The sequence below is a fragment of the Nelumbo lutea genome, chromosome 3, assembly GCF_056320005.1.
Source record: "Nelumbo lutea isolate HS-2025 chromosome 3, American lotus-T2T, whole genome shotgun sequence".
Taxonomy (NCBI): Eukaryota; Viridiplantae; Streptophyta; class Magnoliopsida; order Proteales; family Nelumbonaceae; genus Nelumbo; species Nelumbo lutea.
In genome coordinates, this window is record NC_142686.1 from 18309618 (window position 1) to 18330663 (window position 21046).

Below are 21046 nucleotides of genomic sequence, written 5' to 3' on the forward strand. Positions count from 1 at the left end.
GAAGAGCTGAGATACGTTGGTTATATCTTTAAAAGCTTTTGTTGTAACTAAATTGAATATTGAACTCGCACCAAGAAAGAACAAAGTTCTAAAGAAAATCTAATTTCCTTGTAATTGTATCACTGAGAGAACGAAATATTTTTGTGGTCTACTCTAATTTGTGTTTTGCTTCTCTATTGAGGTCAAACAATGAATTGTGTGAATTTGTTTTCTGCTATAATAGATTGATGTATTTGCTTGAAATCCATAATTTTATCTGTGTTAATTTTACTATGACTGACATGCATAGGTGACTACATCTGTTCTTATTGGAATGGTATGATCAAACTCGGAGTGGACTGGACAGTTAGATGGTTCAGACCATAACCATGGATTTTAGTTTTTCTTAAACCCAGTAAGACTGATTAGACAGGTTGATGAACAGCCCAAGTACTCTAACAACTAATTATACATCTTCTCCTCTTTCAATATTGGTCTTATCATTGGTTTTCAACCTCATCCTAAGTGTCAGAGATGGGAAGTAGCAGCAACTACAATGAGAGAGAGAGAGAGAAATTATTTCAATCCATGCTGTGTGCCTTTATGTTTCAACAGATTATTTATCTATTAATGTTTGGTATTTCAATCCATGTTTCCTCCCAACACCCCTATCGTCTGCGTTTGGATGTTTGTTTTAATTCTAGTAATATGATCAAAAGATTCAATACTCAAGTAGAAAAGTGCTTCAAAATGATTAACTAATGATTCCATGTCGATTGGGGGCATATTTATTATTGTTTGAAGATGAAGCATACTGGGGAGACATGTTGGGAGCCGAATCCTTGTTCGTTTCCTTCCAGATTTAAAAAGAATGATGGAGAGCAAGTTAATGCAAATGTAGCTGTGTAGCATTTATATGTCTTTTTAGAAGTGCTAATCCCTAAGGCTCCATTTCTGCATCTACATCTATTCCATTGACTGATTTTTCTAACTGAAGTACTAAAACTCATGACAATCTTGTTATTGCTTTAGGTAATTGTTTGGATTATTGAACATTGGGCTTCAGACCATATGAAGTTTGTATAATTGATAGGTCTCTTGATCCAATTACAAGGAAGGGTAGCATTAAGGTGACCAATGACTTCAGTCTTTCGTTTGTATTACATGTTCCTAAAGTAAATACAAATTTACCTTCAATAAGTAGTCTCAGAAAAGGTTATGCAGCTTAGTGAGGTTATGTTGTTGATTCTGCATTTTTAATAGTTTGACAGTTTGACAGTTTCACCAAATGGTGTGAGAGTTAAGCTTTTTAGATATGATAATATGAAAGAATATTTTGATAAGCATACCTTACATCATATCTGATGGGTATATGGAATTTCAAAATGCAGTAATGGACAAATTCTTGAAGTTTCTAGGAATCATGTTAATTTAGTATCAATTTTCCCATTCATTTTTTGAGGTGATGCTATCAAAACTGCTGTGTTTCTTGTTAATAGGGTTCCTTCTTATGTTCTTGGTCTTAAAACTCCAATTAGGGGGCTTTCGTTTTTTGGATTTAGAGAGGGGGAAGTTGGTCAATGGGATTTTGGTTCCCATTGACCAAGAATCCCATGTTCTTTTTTCAGTTTTATGTGGGGATCAGGGAAAATTTATTTTCATGGGTAAGCGATACCCCTCCTAGGTGGGTAAATAACTTTTCCACACGGGAAAAGTTACCAACACTTGAACGGGACAAAAATGCCCCTTTTAATAATGGATTTCTATGGCTAAAATGGCCATTACCTTATTTACCTGAGAAATAAAAGAACATGAGTAAATGCACTTACCTAGGTAAGTGTTTTTCAGGAAAAACTTACCTAAGTAATTGCATTTACCCGGGTAAATAACTTATCGAAAAACAAACGGGGCCTTAGTGTTTCAGTTTGACTATATATGACACTAGAAAGACATGATACCAGAAATTTTTAAATGAGTCCCCATCATGGGTAGGGCTGCAAATGAGTTCGATTTGATCCGATTCAAATTCCATTAATTCTGATTGGATTAATGTTCGATTCAGATATCCTTTAATTATAAATGAATCAGATTGGACCACAAAACTTGATCCGTTAAGATCTGATTAACAACATTATGTATTATATGACTTATATGAAAGTCGAGGAGGGGTGTTAACATTGAAGATAGTTATAGCAAGGTCAAAAAGAAAAACTCATCATTCCAAGCATATACATGGCAGAAGAGACCAAGAAGGGCAGTTGAAGAAATGGTGAGAATCAATTTAAGTTGATCTATGTGAAGCTAGTTCGGTGAATCTGTACCAAACCAAATGATTAACAAGTACGTATAGGCAAAGCCTGATGGAAGAAATTTCCTTATCTTGTGCGAGTCAAATGTATGCCAATTTGTGGAACTCTATCCAATTCTAATATGTGAATGACAAATTTTGGAAGCTTGGTATTTGTTGAATTCATATGGCATTGAATGCACAAAGGGTAGTAACAAGTAGACCTGTTCATGGGCCGAGTGGCCCGATGGGCTGACCCGACCTCCGAATGGGCTTGAACATGCTTATAGGCCCGCGGGCTTAAATTCGGGCCAAAAAGTCCGGCCCACAATAAATTTAAGTCGGGCTCGGATTTTGCTAAAATAGCCCGGCCCAGCCCAACCTAATATTAAGCTTAAAATTAGTTATGTGATTATGTCCATTTGAATAAATTTTTCGATTTAAGAATGTAAAATTGTGTTTTAAAATATAAAAGAAAGGGAAAAATACCATCTTGTAGGCCCATTTTTATTTTAAATAAAAAAAATACTATCTGAATTTTTAATTCTAATTTGAATAGGGAAAATTGTTTTTTTTTTCAATTAGGTCGGGCTTCGGGCTCGAGCTCGGGTTTCAGGCTTTTTACTAGGGCCGGGCTCGGGCCCAATTTATAAACCCATTGGTCAGGCCAGGCTCAGGCTCGGGTCTAGTATATTTTCCTTAGTGACAAGTGAAAGCCCGGCCCGACCCATGAACAGGTCTAGTAACAAATAAAATGCATTAGATAGAGATAGATGTGTAGTAACAAGTAAAATATGACTCCAAATTTTGTTATTAGGATATACCATATATACATTGGATGCGCAAAGGGTATTTTCGGCCATCAGCCCATACTGATCCCCTATACCTGTCATTTTGGCGGTTGGATGTGATTTCCATCCAAAATCAACCGTTGGTTTTCAAAGTATGCACAAAGAGTAGTTTGGACCATTAGATTTCAAAATATGGGACTCAAAAATCAAGGAGAGGTGCCACACCGAATCACCCATATGGCCCACTTCGTGAAACGCCCTTCCAAACAGCACAGGGTAGGAAACGTTTCTCATCGCTGAGTTGGCAAGTGCCTTTAAACACCATTTCTTGAAACGTCCGCAAATTAGCCCAACCAAATAATGAAAAGAGAAAACGTTTAAACTTTAAAGTGGAGTTTATCAGATAAACGCCCCCCTAAGGAATTCCAACAGAACCAAACATATAAGAAATCTCTCCTTTAAAAGCTCCCAATCATGATTAGATAGTATGTAGATCTGCCTATGTAGGTTAGTTTGTACATCCAAGGTATAGAGGAAACTAAGTGTTTGAGATTCTGCATATGCATAATATGAAGGTAGGACCGTAGGATAGGAGATAATGTTGATCTCAGACAAGTAGCACAAGATATTGAGGGGCTGCTTGATTTGTGAGAATAGGGGTCTGGAATTGGAATCGGAATGGGTCATTCCAAATTTTCAATTCCAACTGTTTGGTTGGGTGAAATCTCATTTCCATTTCTGGTGGAATGACCATTCCCTCCCCTCCTTTGGAAATGAAATTTCATTCCAAGTGATTTCAATTCTCATTCCGATTCATGTCTAAGCCTAAAAAGATCTCTGTAAAGAAGCTGGTATGATAATTCTGAGAGAAGACATCTCTCGCAGACTTGCACTTTTTTTTTTCCGATCATCACTTCCAAACTGTATAGAATCCATTAAAGCTACCATTAACCAGAGGAGAAATTAATACGTATGCTTAATTCATGATAACTGATAAGGAATTTATCTCTGGACTAATAATAAGTAGGGGGTTTGCGCCCAAATCATTCTCAAATATATATATAACCAAATAAAAATAGGGTTATAAAACTAGCGTGTTTTGGACTATGGATTTGTTTCCGACGGCATCTTCAGATATTTTTTTCGGCCCCATAGGCCTGAAGTGCAAACCCAAAAATAGCTGTTAACTAGGTTGTGCAGCGCACTTCCAAACCTATACAATTACGAATTTTGAGGGAAAGTGGAAATGCATAACCAGGCAGTTCAGTCGGTCCATACAAGGAATGCAGTTCGCAGCAGACCCTTTGTAGATCCAAGATATTCATCCATGAAACAAAGATTTCCCAGTAACAACCTTGAATAGTAACTAAATTATCAACCAGACAGCCACGTGGTATTTTGTTGGAATCTCTGGGGTTCTTTCAACCGGGTTTGCAACTCCACTCAGAGACCCAACCATTTAACTTCATTAGATGCCTAGTATCCACCTTCTGATGCAATGCAATTGAGGGAACTCCACAGCCATTTTCATGAAGCTAAGCTGATTGCTGGTGACACTTGATAATTGATATATAGCCTTCATGTCAAATGATAATCATACGGCTAAAGGCTGTTTTCATGATATAGTTCGACACTTGGGCTTTTCAAATGGGGAGATGAAGCAGAGCCTGTGATGTTAATAGAGAAATTGACATGTGTTTACTACTGTTTCTGTGTTGGTGGGTTTCTTGACTACTCGTTAAGTCATCATTTGTACCACAATCTTCTAAAGATGGAATTCAGATCTGTGCCCATAACATCCTACAGTACATTCTCATTGTGTACTGAAAACATCTCCCAATGATAACATCATCGATTCTGAAACCATAGACGTGAACTCCTAAAGATGCACCTGTTTCAGTGCACAGAAGGCAATTACATGAACTTCCACAGGATTTTCCATGCCCACTCTAAAGCGCAGTTGATTGAAGGCAGCAAAAATGATTCCAACCAAAGGTATTACAAGAAAAGAACAACATGAACAGAAAACCCGCAAATTTAAAGGTTTGAAACCACAGAGAGAAGATAAACAATCCCTTTTTAGGGTGTCTCAGTTTTCTGAACATATAGTAGAACGGGGAAAAAAACACATCGTTTGATGATGAGATGATGATGATGGTGGTGATACAGAATCTGCACCAATAACGCTACTAAACCTACACACGCACTGGACATGTTCTATGGAAAGTAGACTGGCCAATTGAAATAGTATGAATCTCGATGATCCTTGTCCATGTACTGGTTCCACTGCAACAGAAAAGAACAAATAAATACCCAGTCAATAGATCAAAGGGAATAGAAATAACCATCTATGAGCCAAGGTTTAAAGTATCAAAAACGTAAGGTGTATCGAAAAGATAATTTTAAGAGATGTATCAGGATACGCTTTGGATATGTATGAATACGAACGAAAAATCAAGATACGCATAAATATGCTAAAAAACTCAAATAAATCCTAAAAAAATATTAATAACGATAGTTACAAACTTTATATGATTGTAAATAAGTTATTTAAAAGTTAAAAAAAAACTATAATTTAATCGTCTATATAAAATTCGAGATATGGAGACACACTTAGTAACTATTGAACAATGATGGATAACTAAAACGTAAAAAAACAAAAAAAAAAAAACTAAAATGTATATTGATATACATTAGTTTTAAAATAATCAATATAATTTATCTTAATATTTATTAATACATAAATTTTAATAATTAATTCTAACATTTATTGATAAGCATACACTAAGAAAAAGAGAAAATTTACTTAAAAATAAAAATTCATAAACCTATAGCAAGCAAATGGGCGTGGCTTAGTGGTGAACCTCTAGTTGTTAAAGCCTATAATGTCTAGGGTTTGAATCTTGCTATTGCTAAGTTTGTAGTTTTATACTAACAAAACGAATTTAATGAGAAAGAGGGTTATTAATTAACGAAATTAATGGGAATAGAATTCCAATTAGGCGCTAAAATTGAAATTCAAATTTAAAATTATGCATTAATTATAGGAATAATTAACTAATTAATAAGAGACAAGTTGCACTTAAATATAGGAGTAAATATAAAATTAATGAGATAGTTCGGCCCTAAATATAATTTAATGAAATTAATGAGAGAGGAGGACTTGTATCAGGCTGTATCGGACTGTTTCGGAACCATATCGGCCGATACAGACCCAAAACAGTCTGATACAGGGCCCAAAACAGTCCGATACATGGAACGCATAGAAATGATCAGCCGATACGGTCCAATACGTTGCAAAATTTTGAACCTTGCTATGAGCTACCAACTCCAAAACCGGGGCAGTAATTCACACTTGTTTGTAGAGCTGGCACTGTGATACTAGAGACCACAAAAAGTCAAAAAGAGCCTATCTTAAGGAGTTGCAAAAGAACAGCACAAACAAGTATAAGGTAGACAAACAGCCATTAGCAGCCTCGAAGCTCAGTGGCATCAATACAGCTTCCTGGCACTGTCTTCTGAATTGCTTTTTCACAGTTCTATGGGCATGTTATCTGCCCATAAAGAAATTTAAAAACTGACAACAATACAGGGACTTGGCCCACCTAGACGGAAAAGCCATTAACAATCAATGAATGTACAACATTGATCTCATAAAGAAAGAAGAATCAAAGGGGTGTCCTCACCCTTGACACGCACACAAGGAAAAAAGAAGCGAGAAAAGGATATTAAAATTAATGAAAAGAACCTTCCTGCAAAAAAAAAATTGTTCACCTTGAACTTGTATGGTTGCCTCTTCTGCAGTGCTTTCTTCCAATGGTATTGCTCGAATAGCATTGCCCGATCATGCCAGCTGCATATGGAAGTATTTCTTTAAGGTGAAAAAAAAAAGATGATCAAAGAAGACTATTTTTATACTTCTAATAAAATCTTGGTTGGTTGTATACTTGCACCCCTATCTTTTAACTTGGTTGTGCCGTTCACTAAAATTAGAAGTGTTTGAATATAGCTATAACTCATGTTTCAAAACATTTATAGAAATGCATAAAAATGAAATTTAGGCCACTAAATATACGAAGGAATTCATCATAGGTGGCAGCAAACAGAAATAAACCATTATCATAAGTTACGAAAAGTTCCTCGAGTGTTCATATTAACTATAATTTGACAAGGAATTTGTCATTAAAAACAAAAGCTGCTTTAACCTGACAAAAAATTATCTAACCAAGGAATTTCTCTAACTCAGAGATATAAACATCCAAAAATTATCTAACCAAATTTCCTACATTTATTTTATCCAGCGAGCTCAGATCCTTATGGACAAAACAAACCAAAGAAAGATGGTATCTCTGCCCAAATGGAATCAACCAATCCCATCAGTCCATAACAGACCTCAGGTATCTCCCCTCATAACTGTTGAAGAGTGAAGATACCTATGATGACTGATGGTACTAGGTTTCCCAATGACTACCTGTCAAAGTTCATTTTCATGGAGCCTCGGGTAGGTGGAGCCATGGAGCCCAAGTCTGGTTATGGATCACTCCAGAGAGATAAATGGAAACAAAATGAACCCTGATGAACACCTGGACCACTCTAATAGTAATCAGTTCTGTCAAATGAACCCTGTCAAAGTTCATTTTCATGGAGCATCGGGTAGGTGGAGCCCAAGTCTGATGAGGGATCACTCTAGAGGGATAAATGGAAACAAAATGAACCCTGATGCACACCCAATGGACCACTCTAATAGTAATCAGTTCTATCAAAATGAACCCTGTCAAAGTTCATTTTCATGGAGCATCGGGTAGGTTGAGCCCAAGTCTGATGAGGGATCACTCTAGAGGGATAAATGGAAACAAAATGAACCCTGATGCACACCCAATGGACCACTCTAATAGTAATCGGTTCTATCAAAATGAACCCTGTCAAAGTTCATTTTCATGGAGCATCGGGTAGGTGGAGCCCAAGTCTGATGAGGGATCACTCTAAAGGGATAAATGGAAACAAAATGAACCCTGATGCACACACAATGGGCCACTCTAATAGTAATCAGTTCTATCAAATCCCCTCTTCAAGACCTTCCTCTCTGTCAGTGAAGGTTATGGCAGTTCCTTATTCCCAAATCAACGAACTGCTTCTCTCAGACATCTGAACATAATCCCACTCCTCTCTGTCAGTGAAGGTAATGGCAGTTCCTTATTCCCAAATCAACCATAGAACTGCTTCTCTCAGACATCTGAGCATAATCCCACCCTCATGGTTCAGGGGGGGAAGTAAGATGCATCAAACAATGTTGCAAACTCCTGTAAAAGCGTCCATCAAGACCCCAATTAAGGCATGAATCCCATTCTGCAGATAGCTGATTTATTCCTCAATCAGCTGCCTCTTTAATTGCACCCTTTGACACAAGAGCCTCAGCAACAGTGATCAGTAAGATGCATCAAAAAGTGTAGCAATCTCCTGTAAAAGTGCCCATCGAGACCCCAATCAAGCCATGAATCCCGTTCTGCGGATAGCTGATTTATTCCACAATCAGCTGCCTCTTTAATTGTACCCCTTGACACAAGAGGCTCAGCAACAGTGATCAGGGATTGCCCCCTTTTGATGGCTTTACCAAATATCAATTGCCACTTGAAAAAAACACTTTACATCTATGGTCTATATAATTAGCATGTTATCATATGGTGGCTATTGATTAAATGACCATCATCACATGTCTTACCCACACTTAGGGAGGGTCAGATACATGAACCTTATTCATCCATCTTGTTAGGACCATGTCTTAAATAATGAACTAGTGAATATTTTCACACTTCCTGAATTAAAGTTTATTTTGGCCTTTCCTTTGTTTGTTTAAATCTTCCAACTTGCACCAAACCATTAAATCTCGATTATGCATATATTGCTTCCTTCCACATGGACAATCTACCTCAATCAATTTTTTTTTGTATTGTCATTCATTTGTCTCAATATTTTTATGTTTCTCATTTCATGAATGTATTGGACCAAATATGAAACAAAATGAAATGAAGATTGCAAGCATGAGCTTTCCCTTTCTTTCTGACAAGTGTCAAGGCTCTGTTATTTCTAACACAAGGGACACAAGATTTTTTAACACCGAAATATTTCAACTTTTTAACCCCTTTGTGGCAAAAATATTGCATTTTGCTCCTAATTTCTTTCGGTGTAAAGGGCCGACAAAACAAAGCTTCCACCCTAAAAGGGGTAAAAAAATATAGCTAAGATTTTCAGTCAAAAAATATCCCATCCCTTTTATATTGGGAAAAAAAAACAGCTTAATTTTTCCAATGAGCACTTCTGAATTCAAGCTATTCTCAAAGATGTAATTATTCCATTCTTCCCACAGACCACAACAAGGAACAAAAGGCAGCAGGTTCCCATGAGACAATGTAACAGTAACTAAAGCCACAAGAAGGCCGACATATCAGCATGGATGAGTCTCCGGGAAGAGCCTAGTTAAAGCAGAAAGGGAGACAAAGTGAGATCATACGATTCTCTCATCTTAATCAACTAAGCCAGACAGTCCACGTGAAGAGTGAAACCTCCGATGGGACATAAGCATCCCAAAGCAACTCCCATAGAATGGATTCAGCAGCCGAGGGGCCAGCTAAGGAGTTATAAGAGGATTTCAATGAAGAAGAAGTATTGGTTCATATGCAGACGGTTTTTAATAAATGTGAACTGAACTCCGAAGTGCAGATCGGGAAAACCAGAAAATCGCAATAACAACTTATGCCATGGCTTATGAATTTCTAATGGAAGAAACAAGGCAGTTTCAACTGCTTGGCGGGAAATGCCAACTATGCATGGGGAGTAAGTGTGTCTGTATGTGCATATGCCCCTTTTCGGTACTGTATGCGTAGATGCTCGTACGGCAAAACTTGAACAGCCTAATGTCTGTGAATTACAACTGCTACACTATTTCCAAACCACAGTTTAAACTTAACATCATTCGTTATCTAATTAACTAATTATACAAACAGCCATAGTTTGGCCAGCAGGCACTATAACCGTGAACGACCGTAAATTTCAGTCTTTCCCCATAAATGATGGTTATACCATTATAGAAACCTCTTGTCACTGGAACAGAAGAAATAACAAAATGAGACATGATTACAGTAACATGAAACCCTAGAAAAAATCATGACCGAACAGATAAACCCTAATAAAGATTAAGATGAACACAAATGGATAAGCCTAGACAAATTTTAACGAAAGCAAAAAACAGAGTTTACTTGGATTGATTTGAGAGTTGCCACATGTATGGATGGATCCAGGCAATTGCAGAGAACGCAAAGGAACCAATCCAAATGTTCACGAATCGTTCTGGATCAGTGTGCGGAACACCAGGGTCACCTCGGTATGGATTCCCAAAATATTTCTCCATCTCTCTCTCTGACTCTCTCTCTCTCTCTCTCTTATCCACTTCGCGAGAAGCCTTGCTCTTCAAGAAAGTTTAGGCTCCGTTGGTTTGTGGGATGGAGGGGAAAATATCGAACATGCGTGTAGTATAGAAAATTTTCGATTAGAACCCTGTAATTTATTGGCCTAGTGTCACTTTATTCCAAAAAATGCGATAATTCAGCATCAAAACTTTTAAAACTTAATCTACTAACTGCCGTTAAGTATATGTTAATCAGTTGTTAAGTGGCATTTAAAAAAGATATAAATATTTTTAAAGTGCTATTTAATTTTCTTTATCAATCATATAAATGTTGATAAAAAAAAATAGTCTCAAATTCTTGACTTTTCCATTTAATAGAGTTGAGGCCACGTTTGAGTGAGCATTCTGTTGGCCCCAATTTTCTTAAATAGAAGAGGCAACAATCTGAAATTGCTAATTTTTTGTCAATATTTGGATGGTTGATCAAGAAAATTAGATAACACTTTTAGGGTATTTGTGTCTTTTTCAAATGCCACTTAATGACTAATTAACAAGTAGTTAATAGTAGATACTAGATTGTCATATTTTGAAAGTTCAAGTACTGAATTATCACATTTTAAAATTTAAGGATCAAAGTGGCACTAGGCCCAAAGTATGGGATACTAATCAAGAATTTTCCCTAGAAAATAATACCAAATAAAAGGTTTTGTGCTCTACATATTTGTATTTGTATTATTCTTGGGGTGTAAAATTCTATCATTTTGGTGGAAAAAAAATTAGGAATCAAGTGGGAAACTTGTTTAGCGAAAATAATACCTTTCTTATGATATTTTTAATAAGGCCTTATTCATTTCACGGATTTTAGTAGGGGGAAAGTTGGTTAATGGGATTGTGATTCCCATTGATAGACTCTTTTGTGTTCTTTTTTAAGGATTTAGGTGGGATCCATGGTAAATATATTTCCCCATGTATCATTTACCCGGGGAAGTGTTACCCTTCCCCCACTTGAGAAAATTAACCTTCTCAAGTAGAGAGTAAAATGCTCAAAATATAATATGTCAAAAATACCCATTAAAACAATATAATCCCAAAAACATGGACTTGGGTCCAAGGGTAAAAATGACAAAACATAGAAAAATTAACTATGTACCCAGAAAAGTGGGTAAGCCAAAAGAACAAGGGAAAGTTGAGAAGCCTCGTTTATCTAGGTAAGTTTAACAAAAAATAACATGGATATGTGCCCTTACCCATGTAAATGGCCTATTTGTTAACGAACAAGGCCTAAGAGTTAATATTAGACCCATGACTTAGATAAATTATTAATTATTTTATAACATATTAATAATTTCACCAAAAAAATAACATATTAATAAAATAATTTAATAATTAATGTTAATATCAAATTAACAATTAATAATACAATACTAAATCATAAAAAATTATTAATATTTTAATTAAAGTAAACTAATATGTAAATCAAAATAAATAATTAATAAAATAAGCAATACAAACAATTTTTAATTTATTAGTAAATTAATTTTAAAATATTAAAAATATTAAATAAATTGTGTGTATTAATAAAAATAATGATAAAATATAAACTAAAAAATTAAAATGCTAATTGATGATAATAATTAATTTTAAATAATCAATATCTAATTAATAATAAAAAAATATTATTAACCAATTTTAACAAAAAATAGTTAAAAATTCATGAACTAAGTAACTAACGAATAAATAAATAATGATTTTAGTATTAATCTAATTAATGATTAAATAAATAATTAATAGTTAAAAATAAAGTTATTAATTAATTCATAGAAAATATTAGGAAAATGAAATTTAAATTGTTAATTCTTAATTAACTAATAGAAACTATTAAATAATTAAATAAATAACAATAAAATATTACTAGTTACATAATTAATTAATTAATAGTTGTTGTTGGGAGTGATTTTAGTACCACTGTTTTTCCTTTCGAAACCAAATAATGGAATGTGAAAATTTCCCACCCATTTTCCCTTTCTCATCCCATAACATTCCATCATTTTCTATACTACCAAAATCTTCCCACAAACCAAACACAGCCTTATAGTCCATGCTCCAGTGTTCACTTCTAGAGTTATAATCTCTAACTTGGGAATGAAATATGTCGGATCTAGACATATCCAACCAAAACACATTGTCATCTGAATGGGAAAGGGATATGGATTTGGGTTCATGACATGTTAGACATATCAACCCTAGAGCAAAGTTCTTTTTGATCTACAAACTTTGTGGAAATGTGCATGGTGTTTTGAGGCAATTATGCAAGTTCGTTTTAATCTACAAGTTGTGTTTATTTGCGGTGTAAATACCAGATCGGAGGAGTTTTACATGTTGGTCTGGTTTTGTTGCCATTTGGGTCAGACCCGATAAGCTTGATTAATAACAATATTAGATTTAGGCCTTTTTTAAACTTATAATATGATCTACAGGGTATTGGGCATGTGCATGGGTTGGGATCGGGTTTTTCATTTTCTCATTAGACTAGGGGTGGATTTGAGCTGAGCTGAGCCGAATAGTACTAGGCTCAAGTTCAGGTTGAGACTATTCTACAAGGCTTGAGCTCGAGCTCGAGCTCAGTTCGAACTAGAACCTTGAGCTCGAGCTCAACATGAGTCAAAAGTTCAAAAGCTCGAGCTCAGCTTGGCATGGTTGGCTTGTTTATATTTTATAAAAATATTTTATTATATATTTTATAAATATGTTATTATAAAAAATATTTTATAAAATAAAAAATATATAAATTTTTATTTTATATTTAAAAATTTAAGAATTATAATATCTTTATTATATATATATATGTATATATATTATTTTTATAATTTTATCATATTACATATCTCTATATATATATATGTATATATTTGAGCCGGCTCGCGAGCATCACGAGCCAAGCTCTAGTAGGCTCGAGCTCGACTTGTTTAATAATCGAGCCACTAAATCGGGCTCAAACTCGAGCTCGAACTCGACTGAAACCAAACCGAGCCAAGCTCAAACAGCTCGTGAAAAGCTCGTCTCGTTGCCACCCCTACATTAGATAGACTTATCCTTATTGGCCCAAATTTAATCCATAATCGATGGCTTGAGGCACTACTAGGGGTTGTTTTATAATAGTTGGAATATCTTAGCTGAATAACTTATTGTTTTGAATAAGTTATTAAGGAGGTTGTGAGTTTTGTCATGATGAGCTGAAGTTAGGTCCATTATAATACTTTTTAAATATATATTATTTGATTATTTTCGCTATACCATATAAAGTAGATATTTGTTTTAGTTTTGGTGCAAGTCATAAAAGTTAATATAAGTATCATATGGTATAAGGTTTTACTCCATCTCAAATTGAAACGATGCATATCATGCGCCCTTACGCTAGTCCATTTAAAGGCAAAACAATGTCATTCAATTCCCTCACTCTAGATGTTATCAAATAGCCACTAAGGGTCCATTTGGGAGGGCTCTTAAGCTGGTGTAGTTGCTTTTAAGCACTTTGAATAAGTTATTCAAAAGTAGTTCTTAAAATGACTAATGGAGGGTTAATATAACTTATAAGGTTGTTTATGTGGGGGCTCACCTTGAAATGCCTAGAGCCATAACGCAGGATCTATTGCTCGCACGGCTATATGTAATATGCTACGTCCCATATTTTAGAACATTGGAGTGTTCACTTGTGATTGGATATAACTTTAGTAATATTAATGGATGTGAAGTCAAAAGAAACATATCTTTAATTAATATTTTAAAATAATACCATATGGATATGAAGAAACAAACAGGTCTTGACCTTGTTTCTTTTTGGATGTTTTAGACTTCTTTTCTTAATTAATGTTTCTTTCTACCAGAAAAAGGAAAGTTCAAACTCCAAAGGTGAGAAATATGAGTCAACTAACCAACTGGGTTTTTTAATTGACGCCAACTTTTGGTCTTTGATGGTGTTTTGATTTCAAGTGTCAACTTGTAGTTGTAGTCCCTCTCAAGCACAGTTCTTTGTATTTCCTGAAAAAACACATCACATGGAACAAAAATTATAAGCAGATTACCAAGTTCTATTGTTCCCACGAGAGAACCATCCATGAATAAGAATGAAAATGGGAATCAGCAGGAATAAGATTTCATTCTCAAGGGAGGGACAGGGAATGGCCATTCCCTCAAATGGGGAATTGCCATTCCAGCAGGAATAGGAATGGGATTCCAATTCCACCCAACCAAACAGTTAGAACCGGAATAACTCATTCCAATTCCAATTCTAGACCCCTATTCCCATAAACCAACGGGGGCCTAAGAAAACTATCGGATTCGAAAACCATATCAAAACCCAAAAAAGACAAGAAATAATATTACTCTAAACCATTGCCTCTCTACATCTTCCACAGCATTTGCTTGACCACGGAGTTGAATTTTCCTTTCTGAAATAATATTACTCGAAACCATTGCCTCTCTACGTCTTCCAGAACATTTGCTTGATCACAAAGTTTCTATAAATGTTTTTTAAAATATTAAACCTATTTTGAAAAACTTATTTTTATTAATATTAGGCCCAAAAATTGCCTTTATTAGCTATAATTCTTTTTTTTTTTTTGTTTTTTTTGCATATTGCTATTGATTGGCCAAAGAGACAAAAGATGTGTACTGTGTAGCCTAGCCACATGAATTAGCGGGATTAGCATGTGATCCATTTTATTATTTTATATAAAAAAGGAAAGCCACAACGGAAAGTGATTGATGGTTTACACAAAAATCTCTCTCCTTGTCGTACACGTGTAAACCCTCGAGAGGTCGCACTAGTTGAACGTTCATATGCATTCATAGCCTGACCTCATCTAGACGTAGAGAGCGAGAGAGATTTGATCATTTGAAATTTCGCAAAGTACTTGCAGACCTAGGAGGAAGTTTACCATGCATCACAAATTTCATGACACGATAGATCCCCGTGACTTGCAGAAATGCAGCTATTAACTGGTCCATATAATGAGCCGTCAGGATTACGCATCTGGAGAATGGACCATTAGATTACGATGGGCCATCATACATGTAATGTTTAGCGGTATTACGAAAGAGATGCCTAAAAGGTGTGAAATTTCGAAATTGCCCTATCATTGTGTTTGAATAATCTCCTCTCACCGGGTTAGTACACATCAGTTTGCGGTCTATAAATACAGCAGCCTGTCGATCTCAATCTCCGATCTTCATCTATTTTCTTTTTCCATCTCGCACCTCTCCCACTCTTCTCCCTCTCATATTTTTTTCCTTTTCTCAGTCCTTACCGTCGTTAGGGTTTTACGAGGGTTTAAAGCCATTAGTAATACAAAACCCTTGTTTCTCGCCATATTAATTATAGATTTCTCGCCAGATTAATTATTGATTTCTCGCCAGATAATCATTTATTTTTCGCCCTTGATAATAATTAGAGCCTGTGAATTCCTGATTAGGGTTTATCGACGCGACGACGACCTCGGGATCTCCCATTATTATTATTGTTGTATGAGATCCATCTCTGGTCCACCTGGTCCTCCAATGACGAATTGGATTCAAAACCCTAGGAACCACCGGTAAGGCGTAGATGGCATAAGGGCTTCATCTTTTTTGTCTTCCTTGCCCGTTCTTTGTTGGATTTGCATTTGAAATGCAATATCGGCCTAGGGTTTTCTTGAATCTCGGTGGTTTATCGGGTGAGAGAAGTATTTCTGTCGGAAATCCTAGTTGGAAACTAGGACTTGTGGGACGAGGAATGCTTTTCGGGGTGAAATACTGAGAAAGAAATGGTGCTTCTTGGAACTCTACACCTCCGGTGAAATGATATGAGGTTTTGAATATGAGCGATGGAGGTGGGGAGAGTGGAAGAGACAACGAACAGGACGCGAGGAGGAAATCGGGAGGAAGAGGAGGAGATGATTTCGGCCGAGCTATTGCCAAGATTGCTGTCGCTCAGATATGTGAGAACGTCGGGTTTCAGAGCTTCCAGCAGTCCGCGCTTGAGTCTCTCTCAGACGTCGCGATACGATACCTCCGAGATTTGGGAAAGACCGCGCATTTCTATGCTAACTTAGCTGGTAGAACTCATTGTAACGTTTTCGATGTTGTTCAAGGGTTGGAAGATTTAGGATCTTCGCAGGGATTCTCTGGTGCGTCAGATGTTAACCGTTGCCTTGCAAGTTCTGGTACAGTTCGAGAGATATCGCAATACGTGAGCTTGGAACAGGAGATTCCGTTTGCTCGTCCTGTTCCCCGTTTCCCTGTCACCAAGAACAGGAAGCCAACACCAAGTTTTCTGCAAATTGGAGAAACCCCACCTGGAAATCATATCCCCCCTTGGTTGCCTGCATTCCCCGATCCTCATACCTATATTCAGACCCCCGTATGGAATGAGAGGGCAACAGATCCTCGCACTGACAAAGTTGAGCAGGCAAGGCAGCGGAGGAAGGCAGAACGATCTTTGTTGAATTTGCAGCAGCGGTTGGCTTGCAATGGTTCAGTAGCACCTGCCCAGGCGGACCCTGCAGATGCTGGGAAGCTGAAACGAGCGGCAGAAAGTAATCCGTTTCTTGCTTCACCCCTGCAACAAGGCGAGAAAGATGTGTCTCCTGTTGTTTGTCCAGCAAAGCTTGCAAAAAACATGGCCGTGGAAAATCAGGTTTCAGTGTTGGAGGCTTTTGCTCCAGCTATTGAAGCAGTGAAGAGTGGAGTTTGTGAGTCTGTAGATGCTGGGAAAAAGGTTCTTCCCAACAAGAGGCCTACTGTACACTTCAAATTTGGGATTGGCAAGAAGGCTTTGGGTGCACCCGTGGATTTGAGTCTTCACAGCAAGAGTGCTGGGAAAACAGCTTCTTGGTTCGGGAAGGATGAAGAGAAGGATGACAAGAAAAGGAGAGCCGAGCAAATTCTAAAAGAATCTATGGAAAACCAACAGGAGTTTGCTCAGTAACTTTGTTTGTTGACTGGCTTGCTTGATGGGAATTTGTACACTTATTAAAGAAATTGGCAGCACTGGCGGCAGTGGTGGGTTGTCAAGGTCAGAGGTCATCTTGTTGTTGTCATGTTGTGGTATTGTTATTTGTGGGATTGCTGATGGGGAATTCCTCATGGTCTCACCTCAACAAGTTTTTGAGGTATGTGAATGTATGTTCCCATCTTAAGTGGCCCTTGTCGCCATTCTTTCTTTTTTCAAATGAAAGTATCCCTTCCACTTCCATGATCCAACATTGAATGGATGCATGGAGTTCTCGATATCTCAAATTTATGATTTGTTTTTTTTCGTTCCAGTTTGCCATGGGTAATAAAAAGGAATCAATATACAATATCAAAAAATAAACATGAATAAAGAGAACAAACTCTATAAAATAATTTTCTTTTCTTCCTTTCAAATAACCTTTCAGAGTTTCAGTTTGAGTGGTGGATTAAAAATTGGTTGTTCAAGTCTATGGGCTTCTTTTTAAGCACATGAGACTTAATAATTCTTCTTCCAGAAGATATCAACTTGATGCATTGGCATATTCTGCTTGCTGTGTGAGATTTTTTTTTTTTTTTTTTGGGGGGGGGGGGGGAAGGGGGTGGATTGTTCTTATATGAATGTAAGAGGACAATGTTTAAAAGATTTCACAGTGGCAGGGATTTCTTTGGTTACCAGTTGGCTGCTGTCTTTGTTGCCTGATGTGTTGCATCAACACAAAGTATTGAAATATCTGTGTTGACCATCCTTTTAAAAGGTTGGCAGAAGAGAGAATGATGAACTATAAGCAAATTGCGAAAAAAAAAGAAACAAAAAAAAAACGATGAGTGAGTTACCACTTACCACATGACAGCATTGAAATCTTTGATTTTAGAAGCTTGACATGAATCACCGCTTGTCATCCTATAAGAATCTGTTTACAGTGAAATCGACATCAATTTTATTAATCTGGAAGCAGCAGTAAAATATCAAGGGAATAAAAAATGGAACCTTACAAGAGAATTGTTTAGAAACTATTTGAATTTTGGCATATAAATGTTTTATAATCACCCTGACTTTATTTCTAGGGAGCTTAATTATTTTATGTTACTTTTATTACTTAAAATCTAGAAAAGTGGATTGAGTAGCAAGCAGAAGATAAACCTTCATATGGTCTTATTGACTTAGAGAAAACAATGTACCTCAAGAGAGATTAAATTTGAATGGTTTTGTAGGGCAACAGAGTCTCAAGTGGGACACAATTGATTGGAGAGTGGTCTCAAATTAAAGGTCCATAGTTAGAGAAAACAATTTTCTTGGGAGAGTAAATTTAACTATTTTCAAGGGACAAAGTAATTTCAAGTGGATTTATTGACATAACTAGTGCCATAATGGACCCACATTAAGGATCCACATTGCCGGAAGGATAAGTAGAAGTAAGAAATATCTGGGAACATGTCATGCTATTTTACTAAAATAGGATTAATCAAATTAGATTGCTGATGAAGTGCTCAAATACATGAGCAAAGAGGATGTTGTCCGTGACTTCGTGTATCTGTAATTAAGAGGATATTGTCAAAACAATTAGAATGGAGTGAATAAATTGGAGATATGCTTCAGGGATTGTTCTGCTATTGTGCACTCTTGAATCTGGAGTGGAAATTTTACAGAATTGTTAAAAATACTAGCTAAACTTTGCATATGAAAAGGTTGCATGATAAGTAAAACTACCTTAGTAAAATGTATGATGGAGTTGTGGATGACGAGATGGCTGGGTAACAAGAATGAGTGATACAAAATGAATACAATGTGATATGTTATATATTATATGATCAATAACAGAAGCTTTTTGTTAATAGAATAAAAATACAAGAGAAAACCAGGGGAGGGGTAAACTCTCTTAACCCTTCCCTAGCAGAAAACAAAAGCTCAATTTACAATACAGCCCAAAACAACTGCTCCTTTCCCACCCCTTGTTTAGCAAGAGCATCCACAATGCAGTTGGTACTTCTCTTTACCCACTGTAACTTAATCTCCAAACCTTGAGCCAACCAATTAGACAATCTTTTTTCATTAGCAAACTTCTATACTCCAATCTCCTCCTTTTGCAGCCAATCTATAACCACTTTTGAGTCTCCAATAATAAGCTTACGAATATTCAGTTTCTTAGGCTTCTTTAATCCTTCCATTACTATGAAAACCTCCACTAGTGAATCACCTAGACCAATAGGACCAGAAAATAAAGCCATAACTATCCCATTCTTGTCTCTAAAAGCTCCTCCAATACTAGAAGGCCTCGTCATACATTCACTGCTTCCATCGAAGTTTAATTTAATATATCTCGAAGCTAGTGGAGATCAAAGAAGACTGATCTTGGTTTTGAGAGGAGCTGAATTGCTACTTCCTTCCAATTCCTCCTAATCAGCATGTCTTTAGAGATATGCACAAACAATTCCTGAGATTTCACCCAATGCAACACTCTAACAGTTACTACTTCAATGATGTCATCCCTATTCGGCTATTCCTTTCCTTTTCATTACAAATCCTTGAGTTCCTTTCTTTCCAAATTGTCCGACAAATGGCAGCTCGTACACATCTCCATAAAATTCTACCCCTCTTCTTTGGCCTCTTGATAAAGGAAGAAGCAAACAAGCTTTGTACATCTAGCAAGTCCACCTACAACCAAACAAAGAGAAAAGCCAAACCCAAATAACTGAAACAAAAGGGCATGAGATTAATAAGTGATAGAAATTCTCACCATTAACCATACATGAATTTGGGGATGAGCACCAATTAGGTCTTTTTCTTTGAAGCAAATCACAAGTGTTGCACCTTCCCAAAAAAACTTCCCAACAAAAAGCACAAATTCTAGGAGGGATTGGTTTACCCTTGACTTCCAAGACTGGAAAGGCTTGCCCAAGACTATCAAAGGGCTGCACTAGAGCTCTGAAAAAAGAGGCACAGGAAAACACACTAGAGGAAGTCAAGGTCCAAATCTGTCTATCCCTCCTCCCTGTATCCAATACCACCCCTTCCAAGATTTGAATTAAGGTTAAGACATTATTGATTTTAGAGTCCCTAATACCTTGTCTAAGATGTGAGTCCCAATCAAACCCAAACCTTGAATTTGAAGGGACCAAAAAAGTAGACACATGCTCATTCTTAAGCAAAGAGAAGGAGTACAATGAAGGAAATTGTTCTTTCAAACATGCCTCCTCCCCTCCAATTATGCTCCCAAAGTTATACTTGGTTTCCAGAGCAGAGGTCGTGCTTGATATAAGGCAGTAAAGAAGTAAGGATAACATGTATTGATTTCCAAGGAGAAGATTGTGTATCCCATGCCAAAACTCCCACATCCCAACCATTAGCCATTTGCCTATGAATACTTAAAATCACCTTAACCGACAACTTATCCAAAGACATTCTCGACAAACATTTTTCCAATAGTGCCTCATTTCTCTTTTGATTACTCCCTATTGCCTAATCTACCCACATTCTTACTTCTAGACTCTAGTGAGCACCTCCTAGCCTACTCTATGGTCTCTTTTTTCTTCCTTGGTTCCCACCGAAAATCTCTCGTCAACTTTTCTAGCCTCCTACTCACTCCTAGAACCCTAAAG

The 21046-nt window shown here is 36.5% G+C and overlaps 2 protein-coding genes across 5 annotated transcripts in view; one reads left to right on the forward strand and one right to left on the reverse strand.

Annotated features, from left to right (window-relative positions):
- Window positions 1-5074: 5074 nt before the first annotated feature.
- On the reverse strand, window positions 5075-10713 carry LOC148863330 (actin T1-like protein). Its single transcript, XM_088976005.1, has 3 exons — window positions 10311-10713; window positions 6832-6910; window positions 5075-5343 (listed from the first exon to the last, which is right to left on the reverse strand). The coding sequence occupies exons 1-3, from the start codon at window positions 10460-10462 to the stop codon at window positions 5275-5277; spliced, it is 300 nt and encodes a 99-aa protein (XP_088832131.1). The 5' UTR covers window positions 10463-10713; the 3' UTR covers window positions 5075-5274.
- Window positions 10714-15682: 4969 nt separating this feature from the next.
- LOC148863331 (transcription initiation factor TFIID subunit 8-like) overlaps window positions 15683-21046 on the forward strand; it is a 34084-nt gene continuing 28720 nt past the window's right edge. For 3 of the 4 annotated variants that reach the window (XM_088977055.1, XM_088977053.1, XM_088977052.1), the window contains exon 1: window positions 15683-17607. In XM_088977055.1, the coding sequence (XP_088833181.1) occupies window positions 16314-17423 (1110 nt within the window). In that variant the 5' untranslated portion in view covers window positions 15683-16313 and the 3' untranslated portion in view covers window positions 17424-17607. The remainder of the gene's footprint in view (window positions 17608-21046) is intronic. The other variant, XM_088977056.1, reaches the window with a different exon arrangement.